The 23,676-nt window shown below is 38.2% G+C and overlaps 1 protein-coding gene across 4 annotated transcripts in view; it reads left to right on the forward strand.

Annotated features, from left to right (window-relative positions):
• Positions 1-23,676, forward strand: part of ILDR2 (immunoglobulin like domain containing receptor 2) — an 86,178-nt gene that overhangs the window by 31,772 nt on the left and 30,730 nt on the right. For 2 of the 4 annotated variants that reach the window (XM_051999034.1, XM_051999035.1), the window contains exon 4: positions 23,111-23,167. The exons of the other annotated variants lie outside the window; for them this stretch is intronic. In XM_051999034.1, the coding sequence (XP_051854994.1) occupies positions 23,111-23,167 (57 nt within the window). The remainder of the gene's footprint in view (positions 1-23,110; positions 23,168-23,676) is intronic. 4 annotated transcript variants of the gene reach the window in all.

A 23,676-nucleotide genomic window follows, 5' to 3' on the forward strand; every position in this document is an offset into this window, starting at 1 on the left:
TGAATTTAGATATGAAAGGCTGAAATGGGATACTTCCAAAGTCCCTTTTAAAGTTTCTTCTGGTCTGTGATTTTAAGTCCAAATCAGAAGAAAGTAATGGCGTATTTAGCATGGAGCAGCCACACATGCTGTGTCATGGTCAGAGCCGCATTTGGATTTAGGAGGAGTGGTTACATAGGCTACAAATGTCCTTTTTATAAAATATATGTTTTTAAAGCCCAGGAATTCTGATCTCCTGTATGTTGGAATTGTCAAAAACCTGAATTTGGGTCCTAATGGTGATGTCTAATAATACCCAAGTGATTTGGGGTAAATTATTTCCTTCCCTTCCCTGAAACTAAGGGCACTATATTAGAGTCTGAGGGAAAGGCCAGGTTCAAATCCTGGCTAGTTGAGAAATTATTGTATATATTGTTCAGTCATTTTTCAGCCCTGTCCCATTCTTCATGATCCTATTTGGGATTTTTTTTTTTAGCAAAGACACTAGAGTGGTTTACTTCTCCAGCTTATTTTCAAATGAGGAAACTGAGACAAATAGGATTAAGGGATTTGCTTACAGTCACACAGGTAGTAAGTATCTGAGGATAGATTTGAACTCAAGAAGATAAATTGATTTAATCAAGAGGTATTAATGTGGTACGATGACAAAGTGATTTAGAATGCAAATGTGTTCAAATGCTGCCCCTACTACTTACAAATCACCTCAACTCTTTGGGCTTCAGTTTCTTTATTTATAAATTGAGAATTAACGCTACCCTTTATACCTAACAGATAAATCTTCCCGACTCCAGGCCTGGCACTCTATCTGCTGTGCCTACTAGCTATCTCTAGCTGTACTCTTCTGGGCAAATACTCAATTCTTCTGAACCTTAGTTTTCACACTCATAAAACTGGAATTTTAATACTAATAATTATGAGGAACAATAATAGTAGTCGTTAACATTTACACAGAACTTTCAATTTTGCATTCTTTCACATTGATTTCCTCAATAACTTCTTGAAGAGTCTCCGATTAACTGCATTTTACAAATAAGGACCAGAGTGTCTCAAGAGATGAAATTAATGATCTACAGTGACATGGCAAGGGAGAGAGTCAAAAGTTAAACCCCAGGCTCCGCTGACTTTCAGGATAGGAAAATTTGTTCTTTAACATGATACATCACAAGGAAGGTGATGGTAATAGGGGCAATGATGGTGTACTCCCTACTTTAAAGTCTGGATGTGAAGAAATTGTTTTGTAAGCCTTCAAGTCAATACACATTTCTCAAACACCTTTATGATGCTCTAGGATGTATATACACATATATAATTATATATATATAGTTTTACATATATATATTGCCATGATTCTTATTACTACTATGTCATATAGTTATTGATTATATGATCAATCAGGTTCTACGTATTTTGCAGTAAAGGCTCAAAGCTTCTGGTAGGTAATATAATCCAGTAAAGGCATGATCTTGAAATACTTCATCCTGGCTCTGTCCAGACATTTAGGGAAAGAAGGCTAAAAAACTGATCCTATGAACTTTTCAAAGAAAAGAAAATACCAGTTGCTTTTGTAAAAGATCAGTATTTAGTAAGTAGGAATTCTTCAGACCTATTGGGTCCCTTAGGCCCAGTGCCTCTCCCTCAGATCTTTTGGAATGTTTTTTCAAGCTCAGAGGTTGTAGCATTATGTAGCTACAGTTATATAAGCTTCTTAAGAGTTGGAATTGTTTCATTCTTTGTCTTTGTAAGCCCGGTGTCTAACATGGCACATAGTAGATGCTTAGTAAGTGCTTGTTGATTGATTAATCATTTGTATTGAATAATATTATATGGTTGGTATATGATTGGTATATATATGATTAATCAAGAGGTATTGATATGGTATGATAACATAAATTAGAATCCAAATATCTGTGTTCAAATGCTGCCTCTACTATTTACAGATCACTTCACCTCCTTGAATCTCAGTTTCTCTTATCTTTAAATTGAGAGTTAACACTATATTCTATATTTTATACTTAATAGATAAATCTGAAATATTTTATTTCCATGGAAAACAAAAAGTAGATGATTCTAGAACAAGTCTGTCTTCCCATCCAGGGTAACTGAAGGCTTTACCAAATGGGAAACTAATCTCCAGGGATTTAGTGGCCTTGCTAAGAATAAAATAGGGCCAGAGTCCTTCAGCAGATGGATCATCTGACCACCTGGGGCCATGTTATAACCATTCACATTCACCAGGGAATGACAGAAAAACAAGCTGGGTTTTTACAAAGTTTCAATAACAAAAAGAAGTAACTTTTAAGTCTCTCCCCAGACTACACAGAAAAGCTGCTGACTTGGAAGATACTCCATCAACTTGAATTAATTGATATTGTCTTATTTTCTTTGGTAGGGAGGGGAAAAGTAGATGAATAGAGGGGGCTGGTTGATATGGTGAGTGGGCAAATTGGATTGAGATAGAATTAAAGCTGAAGTCAAATTAATGTAAAATAGGTGTGACACATTACAGTCATAAGGGGGATTCAGCTCATGGATCTGTTGTCCTGCTGACATAGGTTTTTCTTGGCCCACCACAGTGTGATCTACCTTTCCTGAGCTGCCTACCATTGATGTACATGATGAGTTCAGCAAACTCAAAATTATGTGCCTCAATTATTCAACAATGTTAAATCATGTGTATCACTATTTTCTCAAAGTGTACTTTATGGTGCAGTGGAAGGAAAGGTAGATTTGGAAACAGTATTAGTTTCCTTGTTTTGAATCCTAGTTCTTTCTCCTGCTAGTTATGACAAGTAAGGCAAATCCTATAATCACTGGGCTTATTTCCTTACCTGGAGAATGAAAAGTCCCAGGCTATTATTGTTGTTTGTTGTTCACTTGTGGCTGACTCTTCGTGCTCCTTTTGGAGTTTCCTTGGCAAAGATACTGGAGTGATTTGTCATTTCCTTCTCCAGCTCATCTGATATATGAGTAAACTGAGGCAAACAGAGTTAAGTGACTTGCTCAGAGTCACAAAGCTAGTAAGTGTCTGAGGCCATATTTGAACTCAGGTCTTCCTGACTCCAGGCCCAGAACTCTATTCACTGAGCCATCTAGCTGCCCTTAAAAAAAATCATTAGATGAGGCGATTTATAATATCCCTTATAAGTTGGAAAATGTAAACCTAAAATGGTCCTGGATTTAAGTTACTGTCTCCCAAGGTTGTGGGAAAGACTAAATGAGATAATTTTTGTAAAGTGTTTAATACAATGCCTGGCACATAGTAGGCACTTAATAAATGCTTATTCTTTTCCCCCAAGAATATTCATAGCTATACTCTGTGATAATAAAGAACTGAAAATACAGTGGGCACTTCTTGATTGGAAAATGGTTAAACATTGAACATAATAAAATATTGCACTGTGAGAAAGAATGAATATGAAAAATTCAGTGAAGCATGGCAAAACTTATAGGAAATAATAAAACACGGCAGTAAATAGAACCAGTAAAATAGTATAAACAATAACTACCACAATATAAATGGAAAGAATAACCAAACAAAAGCAACCCTTATTTTTAATGCTCAAATTTGGACTCAGAGAAAAGTTGAGAAAATAAACCCACCCATTTATGAATTTCAGTCAATCTTCTCCACTTCAGATACCTTTCCCACCTCCAAAAAAAAAGATGAAACAGAGACTCTCCCTGTACTGCAGACCTGGGGGAATATGGATATAGAATACTGTAAGCCTTAGTAGATGTAATTGAAATACTGTTGGTTGGTTTTGCTAAACTGCTTTTTCCCCTACTTCTTTTAAAAAATCTTTGTTATAAAGGATGACTACATGGGTAAGGGAGAAAGGTAGACATATTAGGAAATGAATGTGTGATATGAGAACAAAAGGAATTGTTCAAAATTATAGTTGATACAAAGCTGGGGGGAGTAACTAATATATTTGATTCCAGAATGACCCTCTGAAAAGATTTCAGTAAAGATGTGACTAAATTGTAAAGAGCATAGAGATTAAAGCATGGAAAAATCAATTGTGGGGACTGAGTATATTTGGCCTGCAGAGGTAAAAACTTCAGAAAGAAATAACTGTGTGTGAAGGCAGCTATCGCATGGAAGAAGGATTCAATTTGTTTTTCTTAGTCCCCCAAAACAAAGCTACAAGCCATGGGGAGGATATGTAGATCAATGATGGTGACTTTTTGGAAGGACCGCTTTCCTAAGGATGCTGAAATGGATTGGGTTTCCTTGGATGATAGCAACTTTCTCATCACTGGCAGTCTTTGGAGACTCCATGGTTATGTAGATCCTCAGTGTAAAATTGTAGGGAATCCTAAAGGTCACTGAATTCAACACCCTTATTATATAGAGGAAGAATTTGGATTCAGGTCTCTAACTCTAAATCTAGTACTCTTTACAGAAGGAGATTCTTGTTCAAATAGACATTAGAACAGATGACAGCTGAGATGCCTTCAACTTTGAGACTTTGTAAACTTCCATCAGCATCTTCAACAGAATCCCCAGGATTCTTGCCTCTTCATAGAGCTTCTTGAGGATATGATCACTGCTGGAGACTTGCGGTCAATAATCTTGACCTCTGGGTAATTTGTAGGTTTTATTTCCTTTCTTAACAAAGCTACTTGTAGCTATGGGCTTCCACACTTACTGCAAAAGTAGTTCTAAAAATTCATTCTAAAATTGTTCTTGTTATGTTCCTCCTGATTATCACCAGAACCCTACTTCATTAACAAACTCCAATCGTAAGTCTCTATCTCACTCCAAATTGTTTCTTTGTTCTCTGGTGGGAGAGGGACCAGAAACAAATTAATAATTAAATAAATGAGAGGGAAGGTTCTCTTTGGTGGGAAGTGCCCAATATTGAAGGCATTTGAGTTCATAGGGTCACACCAACAGAACTCTGCTTTTCTGGAATTAGACATGGAGTCTGGGAATCAGTGGGCAGGGACTGGCCTTTATATCCTGGAATTGTGCCACTGTTTAGTTAGAAATAAAGTTCTCTGGGATGGCTCCAGCTGGCATGACAAAGGACTATGCCATTTTAGGCTCAAGCTGTAATTTTTATTTTTAAACTTCAGAGAAATCCTTCATATATATATATATATATATATATATATATATATATTTTTTTCACTGCATTCAATGGACCTCACCTTCTCTCTTTGAATACCCCATGGGGCAGGATTTTTTTAAAAGGACTCTCAAACTAGGTTGATGTTAGAGAAGGTGGATATTGAATAAAAAGAGTTTTAAGTTAACTGAAGAATATTTGTTAAATGCTTTCTATGGCCAGGTTCTGGGGAGCTAAAGACAAAGATGAAGACTACTTGCCTTCAAGAAGTTTATATTTTATCAAGGAAAACCATATGTACATAAATATATATATACAAAATAAATGCAGATAATTTTTTGAGGGGAGGCACTAGCATCTGGGGAATCAGGAAGGATATCAGATAGGAAGTGATGTTTGAGCCTCATGTTGAAGGAGATTAGGGTTCCTAAGAGGTTGGAGATGAAGAGGGAGTTTATCATAGTTGGAGCAAGGGACAGAAATGGGAAATGGAACACCATAAGGAGGAACAGCAAAAAGGGCAATTTGGCTGGATCATAATGCATGTGATAGGGAGGAATATATAATAAGACTGGAAAGGCAAGTTGGAAGCCAGGCTATAAAGGACTGGAAATGACAAAGAGAGGAATTTGTAGTTGATCCTAGAGGCAATAAGGAACCACTGCAGTTTATTGAGCAGGGAAGGGATGTGATCAGACCTTTGCCTCAGGAAACCACTTCAGCAAGGGTAGACCCAAAGAGGAAAGACTTAGGCAAGATCAAATAGAAGACTGTTGGAATAATCCAGATAAGATGTGAAAAAGATCTACTAGGATAATGGCTTTGTAACAAGATAGAAGAGACAGATAGGAGAGCTGTCGTACAGATAAAAATCACTAAGATTGATAACCAATTGAATATGTGGGGTAAGAAAAAGGGAAGATCTGAGGATGATTTTCAAGTTTGCAAATCTGGGTAGTGAAAAAGATGGTGGTACCCTTAACAGGGCATTTAGAAGAGGGGTTTCAGAGAAAAGATAGTATGTTTTGGGTATATTTTGAGATGCCTAGAAAACATCCAGTTAGAATTGTCCAGGAGATAATGTGATAGTAGAGACTAGGGCAATAGTTGTAGATGTGGGAGTAATCTTCATGGAAATGGTAGTTTAAATTCATGGGAACTTAGGAAGTCACTAAGAAAGTGAGAGAGAAGAGGGCCCAAACAGAACCTTATATTGGGGGAAGCATATGGATGATAAACCAATATAGAAGACTGAGGAGTAGTTTGAAATAGAGATAACAGTGTCATGAAAACCCAGTAGGAAATAATATTCAGGAGGAGAAAGGTATCTGCCACAGGGGTATAGAAGTTTGGTTATGGTTTCTTGGGTTGAAGGTAGAGAAAGATAAAATGGGCAAAAGAAATTCACATTAAAATGATGAAGAACTTTCTGAAAAAGAATATTCAGGAAGAGAAAGGTATCAGTATTGCCAAAGGGCCATAGAAGTTTGGTCAGAAAGGTAACACCTTTTCAGCCAGTGTGGCTTCTTGGGTTGAAGACAGAGAAAGATAAAATAGGCAATAGAAATTCACATTAAAATGAAGGAGAACTTTTTTAAAAAAAAGGTATTGGAATGGTGATGAAGAAAAAGAAAACAGCTGCCTCTTCTGAAGAATGTGGCAACATAGTAAGTGTTTAATAAAATTGCTCGTTAATTGGTCAGTTGGCAGATTATCCACTTGTCCAAGACTCATTTAAATTAATCAAACATTAGATAAAGATTATTGACCACAATTCTCCAGCAGTGACTATATTCTTTTTGAATTCCATGAAGAAGCAAGAATACTGGGACTCTATCACATGTTGGGAAGATGATGATGATTAAATATCTATCTTATGTGAAGCATTGTGCTAAATTTTAGGAGTATAAAGACAAGATAGTTCTTGCCCTTCTACGAGCTCATATTATGGCAAGGAGGGAATAGATATAAACACAAGGTAACTCAAGGAGAGAAAAATCACCAAGTCAAATTGGGAGATTAGATATTTTCATGAGGGAGATGAAACACAAGTTCAGTATTAAAAAAAGACAAGGATTCTGCAGGTGGAGTGGAGAGGGAGTGAAGTGCTCTGCAGGCAGAGGATGTGACTTGAGCAAATATACACAGACCCAGTATCCAGTGCCAAATTTGGAGAAGAGAAGAGTCCAGCTGGAATGTCTAGAGAACACAAGAAGTGTGTTGATGGTAATTCATGCTTGAGCTTGGTGGAAACTAGACTGTGATCCCAATACCAGGCTGAAAAATGTGCTTTTACTTTAGCCACGAAGGATTTTGATTATGGAACTGATGCAATTAGACTGTATCTTAGGAAGTTGATTTTGTCATCTGTCTGGAAGATGGTTTGGAGAAGGGAGAGACTGGAAGCACAGTGGCCAATTCAAAAGCTTTTGTAGTATTCCAGGAGAGAGGTGGGGAATGAAGGTTTAAATTAATATGGCGGCCATATGAATGTAAAGTATGCAGAAGAAGGTGCTTCCAGATACATTATTCAATTTAATTCAGGAAACATTTATTAAGTCATAACTATGTGCCAGGTACTCTGCTAAGTGCCTAAAGTAGAATTAGTAATACTTGGCAATTTATTGAATATGGGAGATGAAAGGCTGTGAGCCTGGCTATTAGGAGCATTGTAATGCTCTTAATAAAAAACAGAAATTTGGAGGATGTCCTAGGTGACCCAGAATCATGGAATTCAAGAATTAGAAGAGGCCTCAATCAATTAACAAACAATTATTAATCACCTTCTGTGTGCCAGATGCTCTGTTAAGCATTAAGCCTACCAAAAGGTACCCTCAAGAAATCTACATTCTTACTCAAAGAATGAATTCCATCTCCAAAAAGTAGTTGTTCAGCCTTTATGTGAGCACTCCTAGTGAAGGGGAACCCACTAGCCATTCCTTTTCAGTTCTCAAAAGCTCTTTCAGGCCAGTGATCCTATGCTTCTTCTGAAAAGATCCTCCAGATCACAAAAGTAAATCCACACAGAAGACACAGAAGAGCCAGCTTGCCATCTGCTACAATTCTTTGAATGGTAATACCTTCCCAAAATTTAACATCCTGCAAGATCTTGTCAACCCCTGAAACTCATACCTCCTCAGAAGGTCATACCCCTTGGATCCCTTCTTCCCCCTGATTGGAGAGGGTGGAGAGATCCCTCCAGATCCTTTACATAAGGAGCATGGACAGGCCATCATTTCTTTTTACATTCCCCTTTAGTCTGCAGTTCATCATGCTCCTTGTGGCTAGCTCTTAAACCACCCCTACCTCTACTTTTCAGTTTCTTTTTATATATTGTTTTCTCCATTAGATTGTGAGCTCCTTGAATTCAGGAACTGTCTTTTGCATTATTTTGTATCCTTGGCACTTAGATGGAACCTGGCACATAGTAGGCATTTAATAAATGTTTATTGACTGGCTAATGTAGAATACAGCATATTATATGATTAAATTCCGTCCCATAAAATGAATTAAGCACAAACATTTTAAATCCTTATAAATAGAAACTAGTTTAGAACAGACTATACCACATGAACACATTATTGGAGGGATATTTCTGTGTTTGTACTGTAGTTTTTTTCTTTCTTTCTCTATCTCTGTGTGTGTCTCCCTGTCTCTATCTCTGTCTCTATCTCTCTCTTATGTCTGTTTCTCTCTGTCTCTGTCTCTGTCTGTCTCTGTCTTTGTCTCCTCTATCTGTCTTGTGTTTCTCTCCCTCTGTCTCTTTGTCTCTTTGTCTCTCTCTCTTCTCCCTTTCGCTTTTTCTTCTCTCTCTTCTCCCTCCCTCCTCTCTACCCCCTTTTCCCCTCCTCCTATTCTCTCTCTTTTTCTCCTTCTCTTTCCATTTTCCTCTGTCTCTGTCTCTTTTTGTCTCTGTCAGTCTGTCTTTCTGTCTCTAATTTTTCCCCTCTCCCTCTTCCCTTCCTCTTCTCTCTTCTTCCATTATAACTAAGGTGAAACCTAGGAGTATAATCTGGATAAAAACTCTTGGAAAGATCTGGTGAATCATGTTGGGCTATTTTTTTCTCATCCTCCAAATCTGAGTCGTTTGTAATTTTAGGAAGGGTTTTTCTGGGCTAAAGTAAACCTTTCCACCCATTTGTATTAAAAGCCATTGAGGACACTAGTGAACAGCATTTGGCAAAGGGAGACTCTGTTGGGTCCTGCTTGCTCCCGTGACTTCCATGGGGAGCTTCTTTCTTGAAGCTCTTCCAGGTTCTGTCAGATTCTTCTTCCCAACCACCCATGGGCTGCTGCTACTTCCCTATGAATCTCTGTCCCCACCTCCCACCCCCGTTACTCTATTTCCTACTGTTCAGAAAGGCGACTTGTTGCCAAGGTGCCCCCCTTCTCCTTTTATTTACCAGCCCCAGCCTCACTGATGCAAACAAAAGAGTTTTGCAGATTTAAAGGGCCTCAGCTAGGAGAGTTCCCATGGCAACAGTCTCCTCCGAGGTCTTTGTCGCCTGCTCAAACTTTGATCTTGGAGAGTGGCTGCTGCTGGTTCTCCCCCAGAATGAGAAACCTGGAGGAGGAAGAGGAGGAGGGAAGAGGAGGAGAAGGAGGAGGAAGGGGGGGCAAAAGATTGGGGGAGAGGAAAGTGAGAATTTACTGTTGGCAAAGAAGAGAGAAGGAATTAATTATCGGGCCACATTTCTCCAAACAAGTCTTAGTACTCTGTTCCTGAATATCTGATTTGGGATTAGGAGTCCTGTGCTTCAGAAGGGCCTTGTCTCTGACTCCAATACTCTGAATCCAATACATATTGATCTCATTAGAGTAGACAGAAACAAGGAATTACTCTTCCTTCCCACCTTGAATGACTGAAGTGCCCACATCTTCCCTCAGATTTCCCAGGACTGGTGAAATGACCAAGAGATAGAAGATCATAGTAGGGTGGACCTTGGCTCACACTGACTCGATCTTTCTCAAGCCACCCTCCTTTCTTATACTAACGGGAAGAACTGGAAGTTGAGAGATGGATTTAGAATCTATAGCCAGGCCTCAGTCAAGTCAGAACATGGTCATCTGCCATCATGAAGGGCCTCATGTTGTCATGGGTGTACCATGTGGTTCTCCCATCTCCCCCTTCCTCCCACCAGTCTGGGGGCCTCGAATTTTGTCTTTTGCAACAGCCAGTGGTTACAGGTTTTCTTAAGGAAATAACTTGGTGTCATGAAAAAAGTGTGTCAAAATCCTAGCTTCATGTATGGTATAATGTGCTCGAGGCATTAATAGCCAACTGTACTTAGTGGACTTGATCCATCCCACATGACTAAGGGATTTTATGAAAAATGTTTGATGCTGAAAAAGACTAATAGAGTGGCCCCTTGGAAACCAAAACAGGTCTTCATGGCTGGCTCTGTGGTCCTGAGTTTTCCTCATCCTGCCTCTAGAGTGAAGAGTATGTTCCTTGTACACCAGTGTATGATCTCCATTGATTTCCTATCTCTCTTTGTCTCTATCACTCTATCTTTCTCTGTCTCTCTATTCCCCCACACACACATTCCTCCCTGTTCACATGTTAGTCACATCCCTACACATCATGGTTTCCCCTCCCATGCCTTGTGTAATACCCACCTACAGTCTTCCCATTCATACTCTGGGTCTTTCTCTCTCTCTCTCTCCCTCTTTCCTTCTCTTCTTCTCTTCTTCCCTTCCTCTCTCTCTCCTTCCCTTTTCCCCCCCTCTCTTTTTCTCCTCCCCCTCATTCCTCCCCTCCTTGTTAAAATGTTGGCCACATTCATAAACATCACGGATTCCCCTCTCATGCCCTGCTTAATGCCCACCCACAGTCTTCCCATTCATACTCTGGGTCTTTCTCTCTCTCTCTCTCTCTCCCTCTTTCCTTCTCTTCTTCTCTTCTTCCCTTCCTCCCTCCCTCCTTCCCTCCTCCCCTTTTCCCCCCCTCTTTTTCTCCTCCCCCTCATTCCTCCCCTCCTTGTTAACATGTTGGCCACATTCATAGACATCACGGATTCCTCTCTCATGCCCTGCTTAATGCCCACCCACAGTCTTCCCATTCCTACTCTGGGTCTATCACTTCCGACCCCACCCCTTTATGCCCTAGGTCTGACACACAGCATCAGTTCTCCTCTCATACCCAGTCTCTGACCCACATCCTGCTGTCTAACCCCTCAAATGTTTGATATTGGACATAAACATCTTTCACCATCTCCTCCTATACAATGCCTGTTATCAATGTGTGCTGCCATCTTTCATCACACCCATCATCTGTTGCTCCATTTCCCCAACTCAACTTTATCCTCAGATCCACATGAGTGGTTTAAGCAAAACATTTCACATCTAAAAACTATTACTAAATCAGTTTGGGAAATTATGTCTTAAAACCTGATTTAATTAAAGACAAATACCTTTTGAGTGCCTACTTTTGAGCACAATAATGATGCAAAATGAGAAAGGGACATGGTTTGTCACTTGATAAATGACATCACAAATTTTGTGAGAGGCAAGATTCATCTTTTCAGTACTTTGTTGGATCCATGGTCTCTTTAAGGTCTTTTCCATATGTGCAGATTGCAGCCCCTTTATATCTTCTCATCCTATGGGGACTTGTATTTCTGCTTTTTCATAAATGAAATCATTAGAGAATAAAACAAGATAGAATTCATGGTATTTTTAGATGAAAGACAACATAATTTAACAAACATTGATTAAATTAAAACCTACTATGGGTAAAGCACTGGATTTGGTTCTGGAGAAGATATATTTAGGTAATATCTTGTCCTTGTGGAGAAAGCCATTTAGTAAGGGGTTGTAACCCATATGTAGATATAATATATAATAAAAATAACAACTGATAATTATTTAAGAGATATGTCATGGGAGATCCAAGGGTAAAGTGCCTGGATGAAGAATGTAGAGTAACTCCAGTTATTATTGACAAAATAATATGTAATCGAGTTCATCAAAAAGCCTTTCAGTATGTTTTGGGGAAGTTAGTCTTTCTGCCTGATACGTAGAAGTCTTTAAAGATGGATTAACTGTTGGCAGATGAACCCACAGTCTATCTATGGGATCCTAAACTTGTCCATATCCTAATTTTTATCCTTTATGCCCTTCATCCTGTTTTTTAAATTCTGTATTTCTTTACATGTAGGTATGCATAGAATTAACTCTTTATGCTATATATCTGTAAGTATATGTAAGTCTGTATATATATGTGTGTGTGTGTATGTGTGTATGTGTGTGTGTGTGTATGTGTGTCTACACACTCCACTGAATTTCCATTCTAATATCTCATTCTGTTTTGGAGGTAACCTTGGGAGCTTTAAAAAATATGCCAAGTCTCCAGAAAAAATGGATGATATGTCTTTCTTGTCTGAAGACTAATCTCATGTGATACATGAGGCTTATCATGTGGGCAGGCTTATCACCATGGGGCTGGCCACCAGGTAGCGATCGATGTTGGCTCCGGTAGCTCATGATACCATCTGCTAAGGTATAGAAAGAAAAATTCAGCAATGAACCTTTTGAAGTTAAAAATTAAGATGTGTTAGTATCATATTTGTGTATGTGTATATGTACTACATATATATATATATATATATAAAATATAATGCATATTTTTGCCATTCAGAGTATGTCAGTATAGATGTGTCTACATATACACACAAATATCCACATATACATTTATATTTTTATAAAGTATGTCAGCATATGTATGTATATACACATACATAAATATATATATATAAATATATATATCCTTGACACTCATTTATAAAGCATGTCAGTATATGTGTATATACATATATATATATATATATCTTATAAACCATGTCTGTTTATGTGTGTATGTATCCACACACATATATACATATAATATGAGGTATATCTATGCCACTTATTTATAAAGTATCTTAAGATTTAGAAATTACTTTTCACAAGTCTTGTGACCCAGAGTTTTATGTGGTATAAGTATTATTCCTATTTTACAGATCTGGAAAATGCCCACCCACAGGCTGATCACAGAGATGTTTTCCTTATACTTGATCAGTCAGTCTGTCAGAATCTCACTCTGGATGACCAAGTGATCCTCTTGTACATCTCTGTACTTCGGACCTGTAGAGGGAGAAGGGACTTTTAGAGGACATCTGGCTAGTAGGCAATTGAGTAAACTGTAAAAGACTTCCTGCAGGTCCTACTGGTTGTAGATGTCAGGCAGAATTTCAACCTGGATCCTCTGACTGTCCCTTATGGCACATGGCCTGAGTGTCTCTTCTATGTTGGTTAGATACACAGGCAGACTAAGCTGTGGATTGAGAGCTGGAGGAAAGGGACTGACCATAACAGCCCTGAAGCCCTTCATTAATGCTCACATATTGCTCTATCACTGCTAGCCTACTAAAATCCCTTCTTTCTAGCTAGCCTAAGGGAGAATCATCCTGAAGGGAGCCAAGGGCCTGGGATATATTTTTTTAAAAATCCATAACTGGAGCAACTAGGTGCCAGCCTTGAGTCAGGAGGATCTGAGTTCAAATGTGGCCTCAGACACTTAATGCTAACTCTGTTAACCCTGAACAAATCAATTAATCCCAATTTACCCCCCCCCAAAAAAAAAAAACCAAAAAAAAAAAAACATTTAAAACTAAAAGTTTTCTTTGTCAGTCCTAATTGGCAAGAACAATAGGAACAGCAGCAACTCACATTTGAATAATAATTTAAGGTTTTCAAAGCCTTTTCTTTACTGTGCAGTAGTGTTTTTATAACTATTGTTATTATTATCATCATTATCATGGGCAGCTAGGTGGTGCAGTGGATAGAGCACTGGAGTAAGAGTTAGCCCCTCAGTTCAATTCTGGCTGTAGATACTTAGTAGCTCAGTTTCCTGGCGTGCAATATAGCGCCCACCCACAGAGCTGTGGTGACATTCAGTGAATTAATGGGTGTAGAGTCTAACTGTTAGTAGCTTTTGAAGTGGTCTTGGAGTGATGCAGTCCTGAGTTCAAATGCAACTCCAGCACTTAGTCCTGTGTGACCTCACTGAGTGTTCGTGCATGTGTCTCCTAACGCCCTGGCAAGGGGAGCTTTCACGCACTGAGGCTTCTTCCTCCAGCCAGGCGCTGGGAACGCCAGCGGGGGGCCCCATTCCCAGGGGCCGCCCCTAAAGCTCAATGTCCTCCGCGGTCACTGAGAACAAACGGACGAGCGACCTCAGGGCCGAACCCCCCCTTCTCCTTCTCCTCGGCCCCCTCCCCCCTTCCTCGCTCTCCCTCTTTTTTTTGCTGCACTTGTAGATCAGCGCCGTGGGAGGAAGCTTGGCCTTCAATTAGTGAGCATTCATGACAGGCTTGCGCAGCCTCCCCCTCCCCGCCGTTGCCGTGGTTACCGCTGGTATGAACAAGAGCAGCTGGGTCAGCCCCAGCATTTCATTGTAGCCGGCTATTAAGAATGAGGAGAGCTGGGGGGGAGGTAGGGGGGCACCGGGTCTGCAAAGGAGACCCCCCCCTCGGGGCAGGGCTGGGTGTTAACTATAAATCGGCTCAATCCCTGGAAGGAAAGAATGGAAATTCTTGAAAGCTAGACCGGGGACGATCACTGAGTTCCCCACCTGCCCCCCACCCACCCCCAAAAGCCAGCTGCTGCTATTCAAGGGAGCAGGTCTGGGTTCCGACGTGACCTGGACCCTGGATCCTGCTGAATTGACTTCTCATGAAAGAGTGGGGCTCTGGGAAGGTCCCCTTAGAATGAGCCCTTTGCTTAAACTGGGGGGTGGGGAGAGAAAAAGGCTCTTTCCCATGATTGTCAATTTCCTCCAAGACCTCTTACTTCCCCAACTTTTCTGGAGCCGGTCTACGAGACAAGGTGCCCATGCAGCCGAGCAGACCTAGCTCAGGAAATCATCCCAGCGGGCGCCAGAAACTGTTTCCTCCTCACAGTGAACCCCACCCTTCTCCACATAATTTTAGAGCTAAACCTCCCACTTCTGTGTTACCTCCATCTCATAGTACAGACCGAGCCAAATAGTCTGTCTCGCTAATGTTTGCACGTATTTGTATCTTTGAGGAGAATTTCTCTTAATACTGTGCAACTAAAGTGCTTTGCAATCATTTTTATTGTTTATTAGTTTATAGAGATACATTGAATGCCTTTTAATGAGATCATGCTGGGCTATGATAGATTGGATAATCTTTAGCAGGTTGGAACATTACAAGACGCTGGGTTTTTAAAAGGTTTCAATGATTTAAAATGTTTTCTACATTCAGAAATCATACTTTAATTACACTACGTGCTGTAATGACACTGCAAACACAGATAAATGCAAAAATAGCTTTTGTGGCATATACTTAGAGAATAAAATCCAGTCACTTCACATTACTGAAAGAAGTCTAGGAACAATAGCATAAGAATGAAAAGCACTAGAGCAGGATAGTGTGGGGGGAGGGAAAGGGAAGGGAAAAAGAAGTAAGGGAGGGAAGAAGAGAAGGAAGGGGAAGAGAGGGAGAAGAGAGAATGAGAGGGAAGAAGGGAGAGATAGAAGGGGACCCTTTTGGGATTGGTGGTCTACTGGATCCATTAGAATGTTTTTTAATGTCTAAAATAAAGTACACAGAAAAGTCTATTGTTATATTGAAATAGTTATGTGTATATATATATATATATAATATATATATATAGCAGGCATAATCTTACATAGACACACATATATGTATATATAAATATGTATGTCTGTGTAAACATATTTAAAATTTATTTTAAAAGTTCACAAGCTCCAGGTTAATACTTAGGATGGTATAAAGAATACTGGATTGGAAGTTAGGAGAGCTGGGTTCTTGTTCTAGATGCAATGTAACAGTGGAGAGAGTACACCATATGGAGTGAGAACCAGTTTTTTTATATTCTGCCTCTGTGACCACAGGCAAATCACGTTTAGCTCTCTGAGGTAACATTTTCCCATCTGTAACATGAGGGGTTTGGACAAAATGACCCCCAAGGCTTTTCCAGCTTTAAATTTATGATTCTGTGATTTGGGTTAAATAATCCTTTCCCGCTACACTATGTGAGTGGCAGTAGTCACTCATCAAAAACTATAAATTATTATTTTAAAGTACAATTAAATAAAGTAACCAATATTTTTAAAGTACCTATTATGTGGGGGGCACAAAACTTGATCCTGAGGCTAGAGATGCAAAAGTAAAACAGTTCCTGACCTCAAGATGCTTACATTTTAAAAGAGAAAAATAACATATACACATATAAGCATATGTAAAAATCTATGCAAAGCCAGTCACTAGATTATCCCTGAAGAGAAAAGCATTGGCAGTTGGGGAATCAGGAAAGAGTTCAAATAGAAAGGGTGAAAAACCAGGGATTCCAAAAAATGTGAGGAAGAAGGAATACCATTCCAGGAATTGGGGGGAGAGCTAATGCCAAGAATGGAGTTGGGAGATGGAACATTATGTGTGAAGCTTATATAGGTGTGTGAGAAGGCTAGAAAAAGTCTGAAGCGGCCAGATTTCTGGTACAGGATTTTGTGACAAAAAAGTAGTTTATATAGAATATCCCCAAAGTCTTGTAACTATAGGCTACTGAAGCTTAAAATTGTACTCATACTTTTGGGACATCCTGAGCCCTAGAGATAATAAATAGACTTGTGGTGGGTAAAGATACAGTTAAAGAAAGTGGGAAGAAGTAATTGGAACTTTGGTGATTGCTTATTGATTGATTGAAAACTTGAGTGAGGAAGAAATATCTAAGGGAGGTGTGATGAACAATATTTACAGAGAGGTCAGGAAGGATGAGACTTTTGGTAGTTAGGCAAACTTGATAACTTTGGAGAGAGAACTTTTAGTTAAGTATTAAAAAACAAACAAACAAACAAAAAAAAAAACACTTGCTACAGTGGATAGAGAGCCAGGCTTGAATTTAAATCCAACTTCAGGTTCTTCCTAGCTGTGTAATCCTGGGCAAGTCACTTAACCCTGTTTGCCTCAGTTCCTCACGTATTCCTCACTTGTAAAATGAGCAGGAATCACTCCAGTATAGTTGCCAAGAAAACCCCGAAAGAGATCACAAGAAGAGTCAGACGTGACTGAAATGACTGAACAACAATATCAAAAATGCTTAGGTCTGGCTCTTCCCCTGCAAGCCCTTATAATGTAAAACAATTAACACAAATATAGAGGGCATTGACTTAGGCAGATTACCCAGTAAAAAGATAGTTTATATAAATAGATTATAAGTGTTGTATAATATATGTAAGAAAGGGAAAGGGATCATTCTATATTTGGGATACAAGCCATTATAAATTATACATAGGAAGGATTCTGTTTTGAGTGCAAAGAACTTATGTTTCTATTGGCTTTTGTCATGTATAGAAATAAAGCAGCATCCTGTTTAGGCTTGGGACTGCATACATGTTAGCTAGCATTACAGTGCACATGCACCAGAATAGGGCTAGTTGGTTATGCCAGTAGAATGTCAAGTTCCTTGAAGCAGATTCAGTTTCGTGGTTTTTTTCTTCATGTCACATAGTCTAATACGGTTCCTGATACATAGCAAGCACTTAGTAAACGTCAGTTGGTTGATCAGTAGATTTGTTAATAATAAGAGCTCTGTGTTAATGTCAGTTAGCAAAGATTTAGAGAATAACCACCACCTAAGATGTGTGCAGTTGTGCATGGCCAAAAGCAATTAGTTGTATATACATTACAGTTAATAGACATTGTTTTTAATTATATGTTACTATTAATATATATTTGGCAGCTAGATGGCACATTGCATAAAATGCCAGTCTTGGAGTATGGAGGACTTGTGTTCAAACCCTAGGTGACCCTAGGGAAGTCACTTAACCTTGTTTGCCTCAGTTTCCTCATCTGTAAAATGAGCCGAAGATGGAAATGTCAAGCCCTGTCAGTGTCTTCGCCCCCCCCCCCAAATCCAAATGGGGTCATGGAGAGTTGGCCATGACTGAAACAATTCAACCACATTTGTTTTGTAAACCCATGGTACTTTTACCTATATAATTAGGTTGGATATAGATGGCAAATAACATGTATCTTCCTATGTATGTTAATATGTATGAAATACAGTGGTACCTAGTTGCAACAATGGGAATGAGAAAAACAAGAATGGGGAAATATATTTGGGATCTGCCGAATCTTTGCTGACGTTAGTGAATGTAATCTTGTAGACACAGAGCAGAGAACTAGATGATGAATTAGAGAAAGTTCCTGAATATTCTGATCCTCATGTATGTACAAAAGCAGTCAAATTTGGGAAAACTTTGCAAAACTCCAAGCCAGAATGTAAATTAGCAGGAAGCTACTAAGATAGAAAGCTAAACATGGAATTGTAGAGAATATATAAATTTTATTCTTGTTCTATATGCAAAATATGTTTCTATAGTGACTGTGCAATTAAGAATGTATGAACATGTGTGCTTCCGGTATGAGAGAGGAGAACATGGTGCTATAGGAAGAGCATTGGGTTTAGAGTCAAGAAATTTGGATTCATAATTTGTGAGCTTAGGCAAATCATTTAACTTCCCTGAGTTTTGATTATCTCTTCTATAAAATGGGAGAATTGATTTTAATGACATTTAAGTTGCCCAAAAGTTCTAAGACTGTGAACATGCATATGCTGGCACCATTTATGTAATGTATTATTTTATGTAATAATTTCTTAAGAGAAAGAATGAGTTATTAGATATTTAGTATTATATGATGCTGTATCATATAATGTTATAATTATAGTATATTATCACATACTATATATAGATAATAAACTATATAATATTACACTTACACAATGTATCTTATTACATGCTAATATGATGTGTAGCATATTATTCATTTTAAAAGGAATTATATGAATCGTAATTTATATGATAAAATATATGTAATGTGTTAGACATTATATATTCTTTTCAGAAATCTGCGTATGATATATTCATGTTTTTTATTTATTTTTTATATAGGGAGGGAAAGAGAGAGAAAGAATAATGGAGGGAGAAAGAAAGAGGGGGGGAGAGGTTGTATTAAGAGTGCTCTCATGTCTCCTTCTCCCTCTCCTCAGCCCGCCCATAGGTAGAGTGTCTAGTTTGTGTATTTGACATATGGGGTTGTATTAAGATTGTATTTAGAGTCAAACTATCTCCACTGATCACCTAGCTATATATGTATATATATATCAAAATTATTAATTATATAATCATATAACACAATCAACTATATGTGTCTCTACATAACATAGATACATGCAGCTATAATATGTATTAATATAGATATTGTAAATGTATGCATATGTATATATATACACATATACTATATATACTATGTATGCTGCATACATGCATTGTGGTTAGGTATATATTTAGAGAGATAGTGTATGTATGTGTGTGTGTGTGTATTTGTATATATGCATGCCTGTGTGGTTAGGTATAATATGCACACATCATGTATGCATATATTTACATATATCCACATATCCATACATATATGCTGCATGGATGCAGGCATGAAGTTAGGTGATCCAATGGATAGTGCTCAGAACCTAGAATCAGGATAACTTGAAATCAAATCTAGTCTCAGACACTTAGACAACTCAGACCAGTTGTGTGACTCTGGACAGGTCAATCTCTATTTGCTTCAGTTCCTCATCTGTAAAATGGAACTAATAATAACACTTACTTCCCGGGATTGTTAGGAGGATCAAATAAGATAATATTTATCAAGTAATTTACTAACATTGTAGCACCAAATTAATGCCAGGGATTGTGCTCATATATTAGACAGTAGTTAGAAAGCCGGGCCTGCTGTCAAGAAGACCTGAATTCAAATTCAGCTTCACATTTAACCTCTGTTTGCCTCAGCTATAAAATGGGGATGGTAATAGTACCGAACTCCCAGGATGGTTATGAGAATCAAATGAGATGCTTAGCACAGTGCCTGGTACATAGTAGATGCTCTATATAAATATTACTATTGTTATTACTACATCAGTGATGTATTTTGTATATAAATATAACATATGTTATATATTATGCATTATATATATGCATGCATTATATCTATAGTATATAATTTCATTATATTATATTTGTATTTTTATTATTCTTTTCAGAAATTACTACATAAAAAACTACTGTCCAGTTAAAGAGATAAATTTAGAGCTAGATGGAGATGGTTTATATTATTATTATATCTATAATATATAATTTCATTATGTTATATTTATATTTCTCTCATTCTTTGAAGAAATTACTTTGTAAAAGACTACAAGATATGCGTGTGCTGTTACATACACACACGCATGATCCCAGCAGACATTTGTATCTCTATCTCTATCCAGAAAAAGAGATAAGGTTAGACTGAGGTGGAGGCAGCCACCTATCTTTTCTGGCTTCTGCTTCTTTCCATCTCTATTATTCTATATCTATCTCTCTTTCTATTTCAGACCAGGCCCAGCAGAGGATGGGCAGGGTGGGGTGGGGTGGGGCGGAGGATTACCTGTCTTCTCTCCCCAAGGCCCAGTGGAGTGCAGGATTCTGAAGCCACTTGTACCTGGTCCTCACTCTGTCCAGTATAGTCCATCGGCACAGTCCTGACCAGGGGTTTGTTGGGAGACTTCTTCCTTCCTTCTAAAGCATCTTTGATTATCTGCCCCCTCCCCCATACTCCTTTTCCAGATGGGGACAACAGGCTTAGAGAAGTTCATTGATTTCTTTGAGATCACACTGCTCGTTGATGTCAAAGCCTAGACTTGATAAAACTCGGGATTCCCGACTCTCCCTCTAGAATTCTTTCCATCTGAGTGCTACTGCAGATAGAGCCCTGGGATGTCTGGAGTCAGGAAGACCTGAATTCAAATCCAGCCCCAGACATTCGCTGTGTGGCCCCAGGCAAGTCAAAGTCAAGCTCTGGGCAAACCTCTGTTTGCCTCAGTACCCTCAACTGTAAACTGGAAATCATAATAGCAGCTACTTCCCAGGATTGCTGTGAGAATCAAACAAAATAATATTTGTAAAGTGCTTAGTACAGTGCCTGATGTGTGGTAGGTGATATATAAATGTTTGTTTCCTTCCTTTCTTTACCATGATCCTTCCAATTTGCATTTTATCTAATATTGATTATATTAATTATAGATTATATTGATTATATATCTATATATGTGCATGTGCACATAAACATGCGACATATATTAAAACATGCATATATACACTCAGAAGAAAGAAAGAAGGAAATGAGTAGTTATTAAGTGCTTAATATGTATCAAGTAATCTTTGCTAAGCACTGGGCCTACAAATATTAGCAAAAAAAAAAAAAAAAAGAGTCCCTATCCTCAAGGGGTTTGTATTCTTTATTCTAGAGTTATTGTCTGAAAACCAGCTAATATTTGCCAAGTTAACATCATTAGTAGATTACATTTAATATTCTCTTTTCTATTGATTTGTTTATGTGACCTTTCTCCTCACTACATCAAAAGGGCATAAATGTGAACTATGATAATTAATAATAATCTTAATACTTTGCCTTGACCACTAAAAAGTAATCACAAGCAGAACTGATTTCTTTCTCACAATCAATGAACATCTGCTTTGATGTACTAAGAGTTTCTAATGACCCCAGGAACCATCCTAAGGTTTTGTAGACAGGGTGCTGTAAAGAAAAGATTACTGGACATGGCCCCACTCTGACACTTATTGGCTGGATTAATTACTGTTACTGAATTTTTATGAGGCTTACTTTTCTAATCTATCAAAGAGGGATAATATTTGCGTTACTTCATGGAGCAACATTATTAAGAAAATATTTTGTAAACCTTTAAAAACACTTTAGAAATGTATGTTACTATTATCATATAGTTAAGTGATATCCTAGTTGTTGGTCAATCATCAATCAATGATGTACATTCATCCCAAAATATATAGTTAAAAGTAAAGCCACAATTATAATAACTTATAAAGAAAGAACATTCTCTAGCTACTTGCCTTCTGAATGAATAGATAACATTAGCAATATTCCAGCTTGTGTACAAAAATGTGGGAACCTTTTAAGTACAGAGATAAAGCAGAATCCTATTTAGGTCTGGACATAGGTTAGCATAAAAGTAATTTTTGATCTATTTATGACAGGATGGTATAGTTTGTAGATAAAGGTTTGAGAGTCACCTAGTAAAGATTTAGATGGCAGCTGCTGGTCTTTGCTGTCTGATGTGAAATGGCAAAACCCTTTTGCCGTGGAATTTGCTTTTCTCACTACACAAATGTACCATGAACATCCTGAGGGTAAGGCTGCCATAGCATACTGTACTTTTTCATCTATCATGCTATACTGTATGAAAGCTCTTGTGTTCCTACGGCCTCATCTGGGCATGGCATATGGAAACACAATCCCCTATATATGTGTGTAACGGATATTTCTGAAGGCAGAAGGAGGGTGGAGAAGTCGGCAATTCATCTACTTCTCACCTTCCTCTGCATTTGAATATTTTAATCATTGAATTCAGTCTAAGGCATAAATAGCATCATCTAGTAATATGATAACTCCAAGATTAAAATGAATGTGTAAATGCATTTGCTTTTATGTGGACATAGAATTATGAGTGTATGTATGTTTGTATGAATGGGCAAAGACATGAAAATGTGGATTGGACGTTTGAGTGGGAATGAATTAGATTTTGTGATTTATAGAGAAGAGTGTCAATATCAGTTAATATGATATGTCTGTTAGGCAGTTGTCCCTAACTGTATTAAAACAGTTTCTCTCTGACTATTAATAGATTGGAGAGAAAAGCTCCCTTTCTATCTCTACATCCCACCCCTCAGCCCATCCCTTGCCCCTTAACATGGAATCAAAGGGAGATCATTACCGAGTTGAGAGGAGGATAAAAAAGACCAAGTGCCTGTGATCCATAAAATGCTTGTGGGTCAGGATCATGGCCTGGGGATGCATGACTGGTTGGGGCCAGGCTTTTGGCAGCCTTTTCCCCTGGAGTAACCTCTTTCCTTCTTTTCCTTCTGCCTCTTCTAGGCAGGACAGGGTGGCTTGCTGCTCTCTTGCCAAGTTTTGCTGTGAAGATTATGTCAGGTATTCAGTCATTTAACTCCTTATTTACTTGTTATTCTATTAGTCTGTCTGTCCAGCTTCTGCATTGTATACTAATTTCACCCTTTATTTTTTGTCCAGTTTGTGTGTTGATGTTTATGATCTTTCTCAGGATGGACTGCTTCTTTTGGGAAAAGCCTATCTATAGTCCCCATTCCATCTATAGTTCTGACCAGTGAAAGAGAAAAAGAGCTTAGAGGGGACATCTTCAGTATTAGGAAAGCAGAACCTTAAACAAAGTCTTTGTTTTTTATCTCAGTGTCTTGCTAAAACTAGTGAGTACCATGGTGTATTGATTATTAATTTATATTCTTGTAGGAGCCTTTTAAACAACAACATATTCCAGTGCAACTTTTAGTCAAACAGCTCATCACCTTGTTTTTTCCCTATTTTTGCAAACCTTAAAGCTTACTCAAATGTGAGCTAGTATTATTGATACAGTATAATCTGTATGTAGTGGATGAAGGCAGCTGTAAATTAAAGATAGATGA

The sequence above is a fragment of the Antechinus flavipes genome, chromosome 4 (assembly GCF_016432865.1).
Source record: "Antechinus flavipes isolate AdamAnt ecotype Samford, QLD, Australia chromosome 4, AdamAnt_v2, whole genome shotgun sequence".
NCBI lineage: Eukaryota > Metazoa > Chordata > Mammalia > Dasyuromorphia > Dasyuridae > Antechinus > Antechinus flavipes.